We start from the raw sequence: 20,528 nt of genomic DNA, 5'->3' as shown, positions 1-20,528 counted from the left end.
ATAAAAATTTCATATTAAAAAATTGTTTTTCTTAAAAATTCCGTCCCAAAGAATATATATGTGCTAGAAAACTTTGAATGATATATTTATGTTCAGTATTGTTGTATCAGACAAGATAACTGCATAACATTTGAAGGAGAGAAAAAAAATTTTTTTTTGCAGACCAGTGTTATCAGTGCAAAGGAGTTCTGGATTGATAAAAGAAAATAATTGATCTACGCAACGCTGCTTATTTGTGATTTGTATCTTGTATTACTTGTTATTCTTTCAATCAGTGTATAAAGTTATGCATTGAATTCAGTTTTCTTTCTGTGTATTCGAGCGTAAAAGCCAGGCGGAGAATACAGGCGCACAATATTTCGTTTGCAAGAACACGATTGGAATTTTTCTCACGTTCACTATTAGAAGCCAAAGCACGTTTTCCTAAAGGTACGGCAAAATTTACATGACAAATGTCTAATTAATGGCGCCCATTAGGAAATATGGTGGGAAGTTAAATATTGCCAAACATGTTTATCATTAGTTTTTTTTACTAAAATGTAGAAAAAATATCAAATTGCCGAAACTTAGCTGACGCTTAGCAGCTTAGTGAACGTTCATGAGAATGGCGGAAAGCGAAAAATAATTTGTCATTTATTTGTTAGCAGGAGAGTATTTTTTACCACGAACTATTTCCGGATCTGTTAAATGATGTCATCAAGTTTTTCCAATATTTTCATACATCTATGCTAAATTTAATTATAAACACGGAGTGAGCGAGCGGAATCCGTTCACTGATCGGCATTTGTATGAAATCATTTGCACGCATCACAAAAGAACAACGATGTTGACATTGTTGAAGGGCGATCCGTGCGATGCAGTTCAGTGGACGCACTTGTATGACTTTCTGTATGAAATCCGTATGATGCGATGCGTCCGATATCGAGCTGTGAATGCTTAACGTTAAAAGTAAATAATACGATAGTTCTAAAGTCATTATGTATCTATTTAAGACAAATTGTACCGAAATGTGCATCACAAAGTTTGAAATTTCGTATAATTTCATATATTTCCATCCCATGAAAGTACTCTTCCTTTTAATTATACTTTCCAAAATATCTATTATATGCAAATGTGAACCAGAACTTATGAACACCTTAACTATTTTAATATTGGAATATTTGCTTTTTTGATTTAACAAACGAAAAGCGAAAGTTATTGTAGCTTTAGTGAGTAAGCGCGTTTATGTGAATAATTTACATTTATCACAATGTGTTAGGATTTTGGAATACAATTTATTAATGCCATAAATATTTGAATAACGATAATGTTGTTACATTTAGATGCATTACCAAATCTATTTATAAATTAATCTTCCAATTCTATGTTTTGTTATGTCAGTTAAGATAATAAGAAAAACAATTTGCTGGTAACTCACTCGTCATACTTGGTTCAGTTATTTAGGCTTCAGGATATCACAAACAGGAAACAGGAATTTACATACCTAGTAACAAATTTACATACGCTCGCAAAATATTACCCTCTTCTCAGTCATATAATGATTAATTTTACTTTTTAATCTACTTATGTGAACGGGAGTTGAATGTCGATGTGTTTCATAAAAATTGTACACCCTTTTCATAAGAAAATCTTCGCTAACGGAAAGAATAGATTCTGGTAGTAAAATAAAATACCGAACTCTACTTATAGTCGAAAACAATAGAATGTCGTGGAAAAGCAATTAGTTGGTCACAATGGTAACATTTGCGGGAAGGCAGTCAATTCTTTTATTAAAAACTAGCTTTTACCCGCGACTTCGTCCGCGCGGAATAAAAAAAATGCACACAAGATAAAAAAAGTTCCTATATCCGTCTCCTAGTTCTAAGCTACCTCCCTATCAATTTTCAGCTAAATCAGTTCGACCGATCTTGAGTTATAAATAGTGTAACTAACACGACTTTCTTTTATATATAATACTAGCTTTTACCCGCGACTCCGTCCGCGTGGAATAAAAAATAGAAAACGTGGTAAAAATTATCCTATGTCCTTTTCCTGGTCCTAAGCTACCTGCCCACCAATTTTCAGTCAAATCGATTCAGCCGTTCTTGAGTTATAAATGGTGTAACTAACACGACTTTCTTTTATATATATAGATAAGAGATGAAAAAGGTCAGTTTCTAAGTTTTTACTGACATTTACCATAGCAAACAAACCTACGATTTAATTTTTAAGTAACATCTGCTCCCTATGATTATCTCATACTACAAATATATATTATGTATTTTATAATTATATTAGCTATCGCCCGCGAAAACTCTTAATAACTGGATAAATTTAAAAAATAAAACAAGAAACAACATCTACGACTTTATTTCCTATTTTAAAAGTAAATAATATTTTATTACATCACATATTTGATAATTTAATAAATACTATGACTTACGAGACTGACTAATTTACACTTTATTATCACATAGCGTGTCTGTGAATTCTACAACGTTACTATTGGGAAATATGTACAGTTCACTAACACGTTCATCACCGATGGGTAAGGTATCGTCTTTTGTGACTCTCTTTGATTTATTTCTCCTCATTGAGGTGTCAGTTTTAAACCCATTTTTATTCGTTCCATTTCTATAGTTGTCCCGATCACCTGCAACATTTTGACGAGATTCACCCTCTAAGTTCACATTAGAATTTCTTGCACAGTGACAAGAGTTTCTAGTTTGAGATTTCACAGCATCCGTTGGAGCAAAACTTATTGATTTCCTTGCATAATATGAACTCCTTTCGTTAGTTGACCGAAATGAAAGTACTCTTGTACGATATGACTGACCATCCTGCAAATAATATTAAGTTTTTTAATTGAATATATTTTTAACTATGATATCAGCAAGATCTTGTTACTACAATTTACCTCATAACTATCGTTGTGATATCTATTCCTTTTCTGTCGTAGAGTAAATCTTTGTTTAAACTCCTTTTTAAATTTTTCCTGTAAGAAAATTTATTTTTAGTATAATTTAAATATATGTTTATTATATTGAAGAAAAGCAATAAAAAAAGTGTTTATACTTTTGTATAATCAAGCGTGAGGATTTGTCTCAAATTCAGGTTCAAATATGTTAACATAGAGATTACTTGTCCACGAAAGTGTTTTGTTACGTGATAAAGAACATTGATTTTTTTTTTCAACGGAGACGAAACAAAAAATAAATTAAGAAGAAAATCGAAAAATAATTTGGCAGCCAAAAAAATTGCAAAAATCTTTATATTGATGTGAAGATTGTTGCAATTTTTAAAATGAAAAAGATCCCTGAAATTAGGCCGTGTATTACGTTAGTAGTATTACTTAGTTTCGGACCTTGTGTTTGTTTTTAAAATTGGAAACATTTTTATTTTTAATAGATGAATTAAGATTACGATATTTGTGACTTTAAGAATATACAATGTTGAATTAACAAAATATTGTTAAGTACTTACATTGTAAATAGCGTAGATGAACGGATTGTAACAAGAGTTACTCATCGCTAGCCAATCGAAGCAAAAGAAAATCACATTTATGTATCTGTACCTGAAACAAGGAATTTCAAATTAAAAAAAATCAATCCCATTTGACTGTATACTATAACACCATATAACTTCAGGGAAGAAAACGAATTAAATTACTCATCAAACTTCAGAAAGTCTTGTGTGAATCGATTTCAATTTCGACATAGGGCCTATCGCACAAAAGTCGAAACAAGCCAAAATCCATGTAAAACTTACTCATTTATTGACGGGAAAAATGATTGTAGCAACATGTAACTCTGAAGTGGCAACCAGCACAGCGCGAACAGAGCCACGACTAGGACCAACATTTTTATTACCTGCAAATAAAATTATCTCATCAATACGTAAGAATATTTCCAAATTAGGTAGCAAGTGATTATTGAGTAGGCTTTAAATTGTAGAACGTAAACTAGAAAGTAGATATAACCGAAGTAAAAGTGCTATTCAAGTTTTGTTTCGTAGTACAGTGTTGAATTAATATTGATAACGTTTTCGAATTACAACACGTCGTTCCTAAAATATGTTTTTAAAACCTGACAGTAAATGACCTTCCGAAATAATTGTTAAACCTAAAATTTAATAAACGTTATCATTGAAATGCAGAATACAAAACAAAGAAATAACTACGTAATTCAAATGTCATAACAAATTTTATTGGTGTTCTGAACTCGGTTGAACAATAAACAAAATTTTCTTGAACGGAAAAATGTTCCAGTCGTACATATTTTGAAGTAGTAAAAGTTATTTTTATTTTGACATGTTAATAAAAATTCGTGCAAAATTTAAATACAGAGTAAAGTTTTGAATGCTTTCATATGTACGTTTTTACCAACTGGAAATATTAACGTCGTATGAAACGAAATCTAAATAGTTTAATTTTTTATAATGAAAGGAATAAAATATACGTTACCCGTTTTTTGTTTTTCATTTGATTAGCGTCTCTTGTCTCCTGAGCATTGCCCGGGGCTCGCGCGCCCCATAATTTCATCGCCATGTGTGCATACGCGAAAGTTATCACACACAGCGGGATCACATACTGTACAATACAATTAAATTACTTTATTTAAGTACGTCATAATATTTAAATAATAGTATGAGGTGGAAAATATGTAAATCATTATGAGAAAAACTTTATAGGTAATGAAAACTGAAATGGCAGTTTAAGTAGTTTCAAAACAACACAAAGAAATCTTTTGAAGAAAAATTGTAAAAGTAATTTAATTTAAAAATAACAAAGTGTCAGTGTGTCAATATAAAATAACGTACATCTGTTTTATTTAGAGAATTTTTAATATTAAGACTGTTGATTTTATTAAATGAAGACATTAAGAATCTTTGAATCAAAAAAATCAGAACATTAGGAAAAGTGGCCGGCGAGATATTAAAAATACAAGCCTTTTAAAGAAAGAAATACAGAGTGAATCACGAAATCTCGTCTTCATTTACACTTGTATAGATACTAAGGTGAGATTTTTTTTTTCCTAAACTAAAAATAAGTACTTTTATCAAATTCTATATTTAAAATTCTATCTCCTTACTGTCGTATTCTAAAACTTCTACATATGCAGTAACTATAAATGCGAACCAAATAATTCTGAATAATAAATGGAATAAAAATGTAAACTTACTTGAAATATGTATAGAAGCAACCTGTAAATAGCTAGTGAATGTGATCCAAATTCACTCGCAGTACAAAATGGTTTCTTGTACATTAGTCCTGTCACTGTAAGATATATGCTGTATTTAATAAATAAAAAGCTATCTCACATTTTACACTGTTATCTTAATACCCTAATATTATTATTACTAATAATATAAATGCGAAGGTTTGGATAGATGGATGAATATTTATTAGAAGGAGTCGTAATATCAGCTTCATGGATCTGGACGAAATTTGTAACAGATGTAGAACAGCCTGTAAACACAAAAGCTTTTTTTTTTAAATTCCGCACGGATTTTTTTTTATCGGGAGCAAAAGTTAGTATTAGATATAAATGCGAAAGTATGAAATGTTTGTTAGCACTTACTTCAGTTTAACGGATCTCAATGAAATTTGGAACAGAGATAGATTAGACGATCTGGTTATGTACATAGTACTAACTCGTTTTGTTTAATTCCGCATGAGTTAAATCCCAGGCGTTTGCTAGTTAAAAATAAATAACATACCCGAATCTATTTCTTGTTCCATGATTACTTCCCATGACATAGCCATAGGAGCCGCGAGTGATAAGGCAAGAACCCAAATAAATACTATGATGACTTTGGCAATACGTTTGGAAGTATGTGCACTGAAAAAAAAGAATGAATTATATATATATTATATCTAATTATAATTTCCAATGCCGATGCATTCATATAAAAACCTTTATGTTATCACTATTTTTTAAAGATAAAGAGAAACAACAGCGTGTTTGTAAAAGTGGACACTCACGATAGCTATATCGGATTTCTAATTATGGACTTCTACGTAAAACTTTTAAACATACCAAATTAAATTTGAACAAAAATATGATTGATTTCAGCTTATCTATTAATAGATCCAATATTTAATATACTTGCAGTAAATTGTACTAATTTATTTACAAAATGAGAACGGAAGAGCACAAGTTCCGTGGCTCTAAGTCGTAAATTAAGCTCTAAGATACTTGGAGAGGACATCCGGCGATCTCGCTTAAGCTACAACTAGTAGAATGTGCTAGTTTTGCTATTTCTATACATTCACTATTTCGAATTTGTTTAGTTGTAGGAAAAAGTTATGTAAAATGGATTTATAATAAAAAATTACAATTTTAACAAAGTTTAATTATAACATGTTCAATGATGGTTCTAAACAAACATTTGAATGTGGTATACGCAGTGATTACAATAAACAGTGTTTGATCTACTAATAGTTGACTGATTTTGTCATTGACTAATTTTCCGGTCCACAAAATAATTTGCATGTCAAGCGGTAAGATGTCTAATTCAATGAAACCTCATAACAACGCTTGGTCGCTCATGTTAATAGGGTTGACTTGACAGTCAATGATAAGTAAAATCGTTTGTGTTGACGTTCTAAAACATATTTAGGTTAATATTAAATGTAGATAACATTAAATTCAAATGCTTTTATGTAGACGGAGAGCCATTCCATTATTTGAAATTTGATGTTACTTTAGTCAGTCAAAGTAAGCAAGTTAAGTAAATTAAGTTATATAAATTGCAAGTTCGAAGAGACAATAGCTTTAAGAACAATTTCCTGTATAATTCTACTACCTTAAAACTTGTATCAATTTTCTTGTCTCAGTGAAAGGAAGCAAATCACGTTTTTATACATCCCACAATAATGATCGCAATTGCTTAAGACGTGTTCCCACTTACACATTTTTTTTTAGAGTCAAAGTTTTCAAATACCTTAGTGGAGTGATAATAGCGCGATGTCTGTCGACTGCAATAGCGGTCAATGTGAACACGCTGACGTTGACGCTGAGCGCTTGCACAAACGGACAGAAGGCGCACATGAAGTGCGGCAGCAGCCATCGCTGTAGTAACGCCGCTTGGAACTGTAACACATACCTGAATGTAGTAATGTAGTTGGCTGCAAAATATAAAAGACCTCCAACAAACTTCATGGATTACAATTTTGCTGCATGTGTATATTTTTTTTGTTATATATATATATATGTTCAGTTGCGATGTAATAAAAAATGTTACATCAAACTTAAAATTGTCGCTGGAAACTTTAAAATGTTTTACCACAAAAAAATAAATAAATAAAATCAATAACATAATGTATAAATGGTATCATAACCAAAAATAGTTGTAATTACATGTAGTTATAACAAAATGGTAAATGTTAATATCAAGGAACACGGCTTGAGGAAATGTAACATCTGGTAATATCATAAAGACTCAACCTTTGCTTCATTTGAGCTCAACAACTAGAAATTGGAGAGAAATTATAACAAAACTTAGCTTATTACTTCCACTTATGTCTATTACGCCTACACTTATTCGTGATAATAGATTTCCTATTACTATTAGGTAAGTTTCTTCTAATGAGAAATGTATTTTATAAGAAAAAAACTAGTATGTTTAATGACGAAAAGATGTATTTTTCCTTTTTTTTTTCGAGCACGTTAAATGACAAATTTAATCGAATGATCGAATGATCGAATGACGAAATAACTTACAAAGTTAAGAAAAATATAGAGTCATCTATTTTGAGAAGTATAAAATGTTAATCAGATTTAAAAAAGTATATGGGCACAATTTAGTAAAAGTAATATAAACCTGTTGAAATAGCAAAAATGATCATATGAAATGGAGCAAGCTTAATGAATTGACTTACCTGAAATGGAATAGCAAATAGTCCTATGACGATGTCTGCGAGCGCTAGGTTAGCGATGTAACAGTTGGTAACGCTCTGCATGCGGCGGGAGGTGGCAACCACCCACATCACTAGGAAGTTGCCCACCACCGCCAACATCGATATCGACCCGTACAACACGGACAACAACACTATCAAGCCAGTCGGCACATCATACAGGGTGTCTGAAATTGAATTTATAATTAAAGACGTATAGTTATCTGTTTTTTTTTTCAGATAAGTATGAAACGGAATTACAATGTCCCCTAAAGCGTTGTCCTCCTAAAAATTCGATGGAATTAAATAAAACATTAAATAAAACATCATATATTTGTAAAGTCATTATGTACGTTACATCATACAAAGTACGTACTAAAAGTATTATTATAAATTAGAAATCCTATACAAAACAATTTTATATTTTCTGTGAACATCATTTTGAAAATTAAAAACAGTGTAAGAGCCAGAAACCTATTATCATTATAACTTTTACGACCATAATCCTTAAAGTAAGACATAATTTACGAAGCCAAGACGAAGCTCCTAAAATTGCCTACATGAATTATACCCTGGCATATTAGAACATAACAATCACTCACGTAATAGCGAAGCGCTCCGACTTCGCTCGAATAGGACCAAGAAATTAAAATCTCACGAAACTTATAAGCGATTAAAATTGTAAAAATAATAATAATAAAGTCAGCAATACTAACAATGGAGATAAATTGTTTCTTCCATACTGGATCAAATTACTAAGTGCCCAAATTTTATTATAATCGGTTTTATAATTTCCAAGGATATCCCGAAGATAGTTCACCATGACATGTGATTTTAATGCATTTAAAAATTTTATAATTACCGATAGCAAAAAATATTTTTGATGCAAATGCCAGTTGTATTACTTTTGAAGTTTATTTCGAAAAACATATGAGAGAGCATATCGTAATAGTTTGAGCGCCAAATAAAACATAAGACAGTCTCGTTGCAACCACGTAAAATTTTATTGACCTTTTGTTTCATCTATTTATACCTTGAATGCCGTAAAATAACTGTTTATTTTATTAACAGAAATAACTCAAACTCGTAACCGTGAACTTTATCGTTTTCGTACAAATCTGATTCAGTCGTTCAATCGTTCACTGGGCCTCATTATTATGTGATATATTACAGGTTTCAATACGACAAATAAAGTTTCACTAGTTTTATTTTTAAATGTTTATTGTTACCGTATGTATCATTGGTGCCGTTTTGAATGAGATATTCTTCCATGGAAATGTTTCTTGACCAGTCCGTATCGTCATCTTGTCCTGCGCTTGTTGTACTGCAACAAAAAATGTAGTTTTAATACGCAAGTTTACTCTGGAAAATTAAAATACGTAGCAAAATTAAGTTTGCTTCCTTCTTATAAGGGAGATTTTCTAGTTACACAGAACATAGTAGGGTAGTGGTGTATCAAACTTAAAATATATATTAATACAAAAAAAAACTGCGATGCATTTTTATTCTTTCTGAAATACATGTTCAATAAATCAGAGTATAATGTTATATAAATAAAAAATGGAATTCGAAAATAAACGTTCGTACAAATTGAACAAAGAATCGTCTCATGAAACATCGAACTCAACAGAAGGTCATGAGATCGTCGATTGTAACAAATTCTTAAACAATAAATAAATAAAAATTCTCCAGACTTTATCTTGAAATACACTTGACTATGAAATAAACATTAAAAAATATGAACATAAATAATAAAAATCGAAACAGGATTATAAGAGACTTAATTCATTAAAACAACATCGGTTGCCATCATAGAGTGGGAATGGAATTAGTGTCATCAAATGAGCGCTGTAAAAATTTAAATGTTTGCTTGAATATTGGTGGCTTTATGCTTAACCATAATATTTGTTATTTACCGCATAACAAAAAATAAAAGCAACACAAGGGCCTCAAAAAACGACAAAAGCTTCACAGCAATCTCTTTGCTACTTGACTTAAAGTGGGTGAAACGTTTTAGAGTAACCATTCTTTCATTTATCGTATCCAAGTGTTTGAAACATACAGAACATTACAGTGATAAAAATATGTGTGACGAAATTTCTAGTAACTTAATATCGTCAAATTAATTTTTATTTATTATATTGAAAGAACTTTTTAAATTCAATTTTTTTTCACTAACTGTTGACCACGACTCCGTCCGCAGGGAATTACAAAAACACAATTAGTAGCACATATGCTCTTCCAAACTATGTTCTATATCTATACAAAATTTCATCGAGATTCGTTGAGCCGTTTTTAAGATACCTTCTAACAAACATCCATCCATCCATCTAAACGTTCACATGTATAATATTAGTAAGGTTCAAGGCTTATTACTGTAATACATTTTGAAAATTTTGCAAAAATTTTAGCAGTTTAAGTTCATTATTTACTTAATATTATTATTTTGTACATAAAAAGGTGGCAAACGAGCAAGCGGCCACATGAATTCGCAAAAAGGCCGACCGCTGCCCATAGATATCCGCAATTGCAGATGCGTTGGCTTAATCGATAGAAGAGGGGACGCATATAAAGAGAATATTTCCCCTTCCTATGCGTTACCTCCTTCGTCAAATCCCCATCTCCATCTTATCCTTTCCTCATAAGAAAGGGGAAGGAAAAGAAGACTAAGATTAGGCCTCCGGCATCAGAAGAAACGCACAATTACTTCCACTTCATGCCTGATAATTTTCTAAAACGTAAAAGAATACATTTTTATGAAGCAAAAAAAGCCGAAATAGTTAATTACTTAGATTGTTAATTTAATTGACGACAGCTTACTTGAAAATATAAAATACTAGCAATTGCACGCGACATCTCGAGGTATTAAAAAAACTAGTATCTAATATATAAAATTCTCGCGTCACAGTTTTCGTTCCCGTACTCCTCCGAAACGGCTTGACCGATTCTCATGAGATTTTGTGAGCATATTCAGTAGGTCTGAGAATCGGCCAACATCTATTTTTCATTTTTTTTTAACTGCGCGCGGACTGAGTCGCGGGCGATAGCTAGTATAAATATATTTATATACTAGTTTTTTTAATTCGGCTAATAATTTTAGGCTATAGCCTATGTCACCCGGAGATAGTATAGCTTCCCAACAGTGAAAGAATTTTTTAAATCGCTTCAGTAGTCTCAGAGACTATTGAATACAAACAAACAAACAATTAAATTTTTCCTCTTTATATTATTAGTATAGAGTTCAACGTACAGTAGCATAACAAACATGAAAGGTACATTTTCACATTAATTTAAAATATTTTCAAACAGGTCGTTCACCTTGCCGTGAGTTTTCACTGCCGAACACTTCTACAAAAGCATATTTCTGTATTTTTTTCAAAAAGAATAAGGACGATGACAGAAATTTTTTTGGTATCCTTAAAATGAATTCCTAAGGCTTCCTACTTAAGTATTTTAAATAGTTAGATACAATATATACTATTATTCACGCTTCTCATCTAGTGAGGTGACTAGAGATCATGAATATCGACTTAGCTCAAAAAGTGGGAAAGCTTTATCTTAGCATCAGATAATAGCAACAGATCAAGCCGGTACCGGAATGCTAAGCGCGTAACGAGTCGATTTCCTTTCTCGGGGGCTCTTGAGCCCAGTCACTCCATGGAGCGTCCACCGAAGCGACCTAAGGGCTCGGAGGACTCCCAATCCGGTAATAATAACAAAGTAACAGCCCGAGACAAGGTTTCTAAGCCCTTGAGCCTAGTTACTCTTAAACGAAAGAGCAATCTGCGCTCGGTCACCTCAAGCCCGGTGAAGCTTTAAATGCCTCTTAAGGGCAAACAGGACTACTTATACACAAGAAAGCTTTATCTCCACAACATCGTCTTTTTACATTTGCGACATAAAATAGCTTTTTCACTCTATGTTCATGTGTTTTTCAAGTATTCAAGAATTACAAATCTTTCTTTCGAGAATTATCTTGCCGTAAAACCGAGGCTTATGTAACGACTAACGACATAAATTTAAATGTCTACGCGAACAAATGCTCAACCACAACTTTATCTAAACATAGAACTTAAATGAGACTTAGCTTACAACAATTAAGCTAAGTGAAATTGTTCTAGAAATTTTTTATTTTATTATACAACTGTTGTCGCCCGCGATTTTTATAATTTTTATAAGTAGCCTATATGTTCTTTCAGACTATGTTCTATTGCTGTGCCAAATTCCATCAAGATTCGTTGAGCCGTTCCGGAGATACCTTCAAACAAACATCCATCCATGGATCCATCTAAACATTCACAAATATAATATTAGTAAGATTGTAAGTGTGTACGAGGTTAAGTTCATACGAGTATTATGTATATCAAAAATTATTATGTAACACAGAAGTTAAATGATTAAAAATCTACTTATTTTTAATTTTAAATTTAAAATATTTGTAATTTGTATATTGTTAACAGTAATATTCTGAAAACTAAATTTTTAGAAGTAAATACTACAATAATTTACTCACCAGATTTATTTTACGATTTACGGTAATCATGTTTTTGGCTGTTTGGAAGACATAAACTGAAATGTTACCTTAGACAACAATGTGTAAAAAACTTAACCATTAAGGTAACAAATCTAAAAAACAACAATTTTTCAGTGGTATTTGATATTTCGGTGTTCCTTGAAAACTTATAGATTTACATTAGTGATGCAACGGATGTCTGTTTCCGTTTCCGCAAGTGCGGAAGTTCCGCATGCTTTTCAACATCCGTTTCTGCTTCTGTTTCCGCAACTTTTATAACGGAGATAAAACGGAACTTTACGACGGCTGAGAGATCCAAATGCGCGGCGCGAGACGCGCAGTCCGTGCGCGGCCTTTCGGCACTTGTCGCATTTGTTTGTTTACGTACTTTTTCGTGAATTTAAGCGCGTAATATTTTCTGCTGCTGTTTGAAACAATCAGTTTCTCTTGCTGGAGTAAACTGTCTAGTTGTTGTCCATATAAAATTTGACAACTGACAAAATGTGACTATTTCATACTTACGAGTTATTAAATGTACTTTTGAATAAGTGATAACCATGTAATGTATCATCATCGTTATTATCATCAGCTCACTATATATCCCCACTGAGGGGCTCGGAGCCTACCCCAAATTAGAAGTGACTAAGCCATAGTCAACCACGCTGGCCCAGAGCGGGTTGACTTCACACATATCATTAAATTTTTTCTCAGATATGTGCAGGCAGCATCACTATGTTTTCCTTCACCATAGGAACGTCGGATAAATGTACATATCTAAATCGAAAAACACATTGGTACATAGCGGGATTCGAACCCAGGCCCTGCAGATTGCAAGTCAAGTGCCTAATAATTATATATTTTTCTAATCTAGATTTGGTGTTTTTGATACTTAACACATTCACTGTTTACAAAATAAAAAAAGGTAACAGCTGGGAGCCAAAACTTTTCATGGTGAATTTTTATTTAGTATATCTGGGAGTGTTTGAATATATAGATAAATTAATAATGTTTTTTGTATTTAAGCGCTAGGGATCATCATTTTGAGCGCTAGGGATCATCATTTTGAGCACTAGGGATGGCAATGGTTTAGTTCACTAATACTCGTATGTAGATATTTGTTCCACGATTGCATTTCTGTGTACTAATATGTTACAAGATTTTGACAAAGTCAAGTTTTTCATCAAATTCCAGAATATTGAGTAAAACATGTAAGGATACTAATCAAAACCAGCTTATATCTTCTCGGTTCAAGATCTTGTAACATTTCATACACACCCACACATACACACACGTATACACACACACACACACATAAAAATAAACGCATACACACACACGTACACACACATACAGGACATACATATATTTAAAAAATATACATACATAACATAAAGTTCAGCCTTAGCTTCATGTGATACAAGATATTTGTATGTTTGCCTCCGTACGAACGTGGTACTAATCACTACAACATTGTAAGAATTAAACTAATACTCTTTTTCGTTAGTTGACTATATTGCCAGAGTGGCCACACAAAGCAACATGGACTTGTTTCAAACGCCGGCGGCTTACTGGCTACTATAAAGTGAACGGGCCCCTCGCTCGGATCCGAGGGGGAGGCGCCGCTACTAATAGCTCAGCTCACTCGGATCCGAGTGGTCAGCAGTGAATGTATTAATAAAGAAATATATTTGTCGTTTATCAACACGAGTGGTTTGGCGAACATTAATTTGTAAATAGTGTAATTTTGTTTCCTGAAAATAAATTAAAAAAAAACGTATTTTAACTTATTGCAGCACAGTACGAGTAAAAATACATATATTGAAGGCTAAAGGACACCGATATCCAATGCCTTAATAAATTAAAAACGAATACAAACTGTTCTTACCAAAAAAAAAATTTGTAAATATGTTTTTTTTTTAATATTTACACTTCTGTTTCCGCTTCCGTTTCTGTTTCCGTTTCTGCTAAAATTTATTTTTGACATCTGTTTCCGTTTCTGGTTCCGGTAAGACACTTCCGTTGCATCACTAATTTACATGATCTATATATTGTTTTTACAACCCAATATTTAAATATTTTTTTCTGTGTAATATAAATACGATGTAAGTAATAAAAGAAACTAGAACGAATTATTTCCGCTTTTCTTTTAATTTGATCTAAATAAATTGTAATTATAATGTTCATATGTAAACAGTTTTAAAATAAACACATAAAAATTTGATTTATTTGTTTCTAGTATCTGGTCAGAACGGAGATTATTTTTTCTGGTTCACATCAGATAACAGGTGTTTAAATAGTGATTAAAAATGGCTGGAATTTCCCTCGAAATATTAATCATTTTATCTGCTGTACAGAACAGTTCCTTCTTACAAAACAATTCCATTTTATAACTATGTTACTAGTTTCAAAAGAAATTAAAAGTCAATTTTATCGTCTAACGCGAGATGAGGTTATTTTTCATAATTTAATTTTTTCAGCGATGTGGTTAGTGCGGAATTCAAAAAAATAGCTTTAATGCCAGCATGCCATATCTTACCAAACCAAAGTCACGTTAAAATCGCGCCAGCCGTTTCTGAGATTACTCGGAACAAACGCAGATTTGCGGACAAACAACAAACAAAAATTTAAAAAACTGGATTTTCGTTATAAACAGTGCAGAAACATCACGTTCGCGAAATGTTTTTATTTTTCATTTCGATCATACATATAGACTGTACAATTTTATTAATTGTATAGATTTGGAACTCTTAATTATTCATGTAGCAAAGAATTTGTCACTTAAAATAGCTATCAAAGTCAATTTCAAAAGAAATATAAGTAGTTATTGCAAATATAGTTTAGTGCTCGATTTCTCCAACTGTTAAACTGTTGATAAAAATACATTATGATATCCTGCTGCTTCACAGCGGCAGTCTTTGACTTGCTTTCATAAAACACTATGTTCTGTTTATTCTCGGTAGGTAACATTATTACTATAAAATTTGCATGTCTCGAAAACGAGCACAAAAACACTTTAAACGTTGAAGACATTGATTTACAACTAGGTTTAATTCTAATAAATTTAAATACTACCAAAGTTTAAATGAAAAATTAATTATTTTATTCCTATTTCCTTCAATCAAAAAGTATCATCAATCAAATATGGCAATGTAAATAGTGACTATTACAGCGAAATGGGTATTGACCAAAATTAATTCGTGCGCAAATTATTTGAAACCAATTAAGTCACGATGGGCTTAGGTGAACTAACTGGCAGGTTAACTATTGTCGCAAATTGAATTTCCAGTACTGGGTGTACAAGTATTACTTCCAATCGGGGTAGATAGAGCTAGGGTTTCTAAAAGTATTTTATTAAGTGCCAAATATGTTTGGGATCTCTATTTTTTTAACGAAACTGAGTAGGAAGACAATTTGTTTTAATAAAGAAAAAATAAATATTGCTAAATATAACGGGGAGTCTACACAGTTGTCACGCTTGAAAAACGGTGATATTTTCATCCCTGTCTTTATTTTTCAAAAATAGAGATAACAATATGTTCTTATGTGTAACAGTTAAAATTCATGATAAAAGGTACTGTGTAAGTAACAGTACAAGACACAAAATTGGAAGAACACACTGATGGAAGAGTATGAACTTTACTTAGAAGAGTACTTTATATTTATTATTTGTTAATTTAATATAACAAAGTTATGTACCAAAACTCATGAAGAACGCGAAGGTTTATATAATAAAAAGGTCAAAACTATTCAATTTAAAATTAATTTATATCATAGCCCACCCTGATAATGTTAGCTTTCCAACAGCTTATTACTTTGCTTAATGGACATTAATACTGCGTAATACGGATAAGGCAGCATTGGACTGGGTACTCAATAACATCCTATCAGAACATTTAGCAAAGTAAAGCTTTTGGTTGTAGATATTATGTTTCGTGACAACTTGGGCAACCTTAAACTTGAATAAACAATAGTATTTTTTTATAATTGAATTTTACATTGAAAAGTATAGATTAACACTCTGTTTCTGGCACAAAGAAACCACTAAAGAATAAAATTATTAAATATAGAAATTATTATTATCGTTTCAAAGATTTGTCCATTGTAACAATTTAAAACTTCGTAAACTTTAAGAATTAAGCTAAATAGAAATTAAACATCATAATAGTTAGAAAACAAAAGAAAACAACCAAACATCTTAACGTTCCAAACGCTACAAAGAAATTAAAACGGAATCTTAATTTGAAACAAGTGTTTCCTTTTAATAAAGATGAAAAGAATCAAGAAAGAATATTACACAGCGTTGTAACATTAACGTTTTTCATAGCTTTAATTAATCAAGAGAACAGTATTTATACCTTGATCATGTTTATGGAAGAACAGTAAAAACCACACCTAATGTAAGCACATTCTTGCGAATGAACTATAAAAGTCACCTTTGTTCTCTGTAAAGCCAAAGATGACGGACTTGAAACCATCGTGCGTTCAAACACTTTGTGACTGAAGTGCACAGCAAATATCATTTTAGGCAAAATTATTGTAGTTGAATTATACCTACTCCACCTTTTTTACGGTTTAATGTGAATGTTTTTAAATTTGATAATGTGCTTACAAGTGTTTCAATAAAAGCTGTTAATTATAATTTATAATTTTTATAGAGTTTATTGGTACGTAAGATAAATATAAATTTTCATTATTATGCTTTAATGATACGTTAATACATAAACATTCAAATACATTTTGTTACGACATATTTTTGTTTCCACATAATCTGAGATAACATTTATGTCAAATAATTTTAGGTCAATTATTTAATAGTATATTATTTATTTTATTACTACTTCATCATCAGCTGACTATACGTTCCCACTGAGGGGCTCGAAGCCTACCCTAAGTTAGGGGTGACTAGGCCATAGTCAACCACAATGACAGTGCGGGTTGGTTGACTTCGCTCATATCTTTATATGTTTCTTTCACTTTAAGAACGTCAGATAAATGTACGTCATATGTAAATCGAAAAACACATTGGTACATGACGGAATTCAAACACAGGACCTGCTGATAACAAATCAAGTACTTAACTCCTGAACTGCCGCTGCTAGATAAAAAAAATATCTGCCATCCATAAAAATATCTGAAGTACAAAGTACAACGAGAAATTTGCTAGATTTGTAGACCTTTTACTAAGACTAGGTAAATACAACTGGCCCAATTTACGTAAACACCATTATAGCCTCTCGGCCTGAAGGGTTGTAAACTAATAAAACTATCGACAATAAGATTTTTTTTGTTATATACGATGGTACACGGAATTATGTTTTACTTTCACTGCCATCTTATCTTACTAATAAATGTAAAGAATATTATCTGAATAATAGTATTGTAACTAAGATATTGTTATTATATTTTCTACTATATTCAAAGTTTTTTAAGATGTACAAATATTTTTTAATATCGCTTTAGTTTTGTTTATGATCTACATAACAAAACACTGTAAAACACAAGCAACACTAAAGTGGACTCTACTAAGCCTTTAAAGCTGCTCTGAAGGCAGGAATTTAACAACAAGAGATAAGTGTAAGCGGTTGGAAAACATGTGAGTTAGCTTAATGGAATAATGGACCGGCAAACAAACGACACGATAATTACTAAACAAATAACATCGCCTCAATTTATATACAGAATTAAACCGTGAGTTCAATTTACACCTTGAACCACGCTCGGCTCGTTAGTAAGTAATTCACTTGTTAAATAGTATGACAGATATAAGTTACTTATAACCTCCCTACAAGGATTCGGGAAGGTTAGAATTTTCATGTTCCTAACGTTAAGTAGTTGTGGAAAAATCATTTTCCACTAATGACTCAATAACTTAGTAACTTGCCTGGTCTCCATCATGTTAAACTCCTTATTCGAAGATGTTGTTATGAATAAAATTGTTGATAGAAGTAGTTGTTCTTTGTTCTTCATAGAGACGATCTCAGCCGTTCGCGTTAACGTTCACGGCACACAATTGTACAACTCTTCCACCTTCCAGCGTGTTTGCGGACCGATTAGCACACTCGTACCCGCTACCAAAGTTGACATTGCGCACTTACTGATTTTTCAACCTTGTCACTTTAAACAGAAATTATTTCAATAAACTTTTTCGAACACACTGAAAATAATATGTCCATTTATTTCCCGGAATTCTAATATTTCTATATCTAATAATATATTTACAATTTTTTACACATTATGAAAATTGTCTGCAATTGAAAAGAGCACAAAACACGTAACATATTGTACGGATGCCTTGGTTTTATCAGTGTTCGTGTGTACAGGCGTTGTTTTACCATTACAAATAGATTTAAATTGTAACCGATGTTTGTTCGGTGTACACGGCGTTCGCGTGACTAGAGCGAAAGTTTGAGGACGGGAACGTATACGATGTACCGCGTCGGTGGCTCGTAGACGAATGCTTGCCGCGGCTGCCGTTTGCCGGCTGCACCCACCCTCGCAAACTCACCAAGGAGGTTATTTTTGTCGCTCCATGGAAGCAATTATCAACTGTATATCAATGCAAACACGGTACTACGTAGGATGTTAAATGATGTTCACTGAATTGGATAAAATCGATCGTAATTAAAGTGTGAACATGAACATTTTCGATTAAATAACGTTGTAAATATTACTCTGTTATTCACTGTTATCAAGACAGGTTTTTGGGGAAGAAATAACAAGATTACACTCGTGATTATTAATTTCCATGCGTAAAAATATGGAAAAACTTCCACGATCCTGAAAACTATTATCATAGTGTCTAATGTTGTGTGGTAACCACAACTACTCCATCGGAGGCTTGTTCGTTATAAATCGAAGGTGTTGAAAAAAGTTTGCTTGCTTGTTTATTACTTTTTAAAATGTATGTATGTATGTACTTAACTGTTTACGAAGATATATTGCAATGATAAGTAAAAGATAACATAACCATAAAAAGGATATAACGATAACCTTAAAAGAATAAGGAAATAAATAATGTGTGAAAGCTATATAATTTTCTGGTATTTTCTTTCCCTTTGTATTAAATGTTCGAAGATAAAAGACGTACATAGGTTCATTATCCGAGGCGCGGCTGAGCAATTGATAATGGCTACAATTATATCCAATGCTCGTTAGACGCTCGCTGAAACTTTATCCATGACTTCAAGTGTCACGTTACTAGTATTTTCAAACGTGATTTGACTTTTACGAGCTTCTTCTATTTGAAGTTTATTTTTAAGTTAATATATAACTGTTTGTATTTAAAATAAACACCTAATAGACATGTTGTTGCAACAAAATTTGGTAGATCTGACTGGTGATATGACAATAACAAATATACACAAATTAAAATATTTTTCAAAGGGTTAAGAATTTCTCGAAATTTTTTACACTTGAAATATTTTTGTATTTATCAACACAAACAGTTACAAATCATCCATTAACCCTGTTTACTCTATTTATGAGTTAATAAACTTCAGGTTAACTTAGCTTTTAAGTGAATTACCAGAATAGATGGCGAAGCTTGCAATAGTAAAAATGAAAATGATAACACACATTATTAATTTGAAAATTGTGTTCTAATTTTCAGACTGAAATCAAATTACTTAAAATTTTATTTCCCCAAGGGGGAACCAAGAAGATTGAAAACTAAGCAAATGCTCATTTATCATTTGTCAGGAATAGACAGAGTTTCATTTAATTCTTACAAATTTTTTAACATCTCATTTATTCTTGCACACGCTAAATAAAAAGATCAGTAACAGTAATAGATAGTGTTTACTATGTATATTATCTTGATTTGTAAACTGTAAATTTTATAACCTTCGATTATTTTATTAAAACTCAAAATTCTATTATAAAATGAAGGTTAGTTTTAATAAAAAATCTTTCCAGCGTTATATCTTGCGACATTTGTATGCATTTATGCATGAATCACGCGCCGTGACTTCACTTTCCGTTGTTTTGTACCAAGTGAATAGGAAATCAAATCAGGTGAAATGGAATGAAATATTAAAATTTATCAGATCAGTGGGCCCTAGTACGAATATTAGTGACAATCGCCACTGTATCGTCATCGTCAATTATGTCAAAGTTAGTATGAGATTTATGGTGTACTTT

The 20,528-nt window shown here is 31.8% G+C and overlaps 1 protein-coding gene across 1 annotated transcript; it reads right to left on the bottom strand.

Moving 5' to 3' along the window:
• Nucleotides 1-2,431: 2,431 nt before the first annotated feature.
• Nucleotides 2,432-18,566, bottom strand: LOC106714897 (RYamide receptor). The gene is made up of 11 exons (XM_014508019.2): nucleotides 18,271-18,566; nucleotides 9,106-9,200; nucleotides 7,862-8,064; nucleotides 6,925-7,073; nucleotides 5,698-5,819; nucleotides 5,160-5,254; nucleotides 4,442-4,567; nucleotides 3,748-3,848; nucleotides 3,463-3,553; nucleotides 2,897-2,974; nucleotides 2,432-2,819 (listed from the first exon to the last, which is right to left on the bottom strand). The coding sequence occupies exons 1-11, from the start codon at nucleotides 18,354-18,356 to the stop codon at nucleotides 2,436-2,438; spliced, it is 1,530 nt and encodes a 509-aa protein (XP_014363505.2). The 5' UTR covers nucleotides 18,357-18,566; the 3' UTR covers nucleotides 2,432-2,435.
• Nucleotides 18,567-20,528: the final 1,962 nt, after the last annotated feature.

The sequence above is a fragment of the Papilio machaon genome, chromosome 6, assembly GCF_912999745.1.
Source record: "Papilio machaon chromosome 6, ilPapMach1.1, whole genome shotgun sequence".
NCBI lineage: Eukaryota > Metazoa > Arthropoda > Insecta > Lepidoptera > Papilionidae > Papilio > Papilio machaon.
The sequence above is the reverse complement of the archived record's forward strand: the minus strand, read 5'-3'. Positions and strand labels throughout refer to the sequence as shown.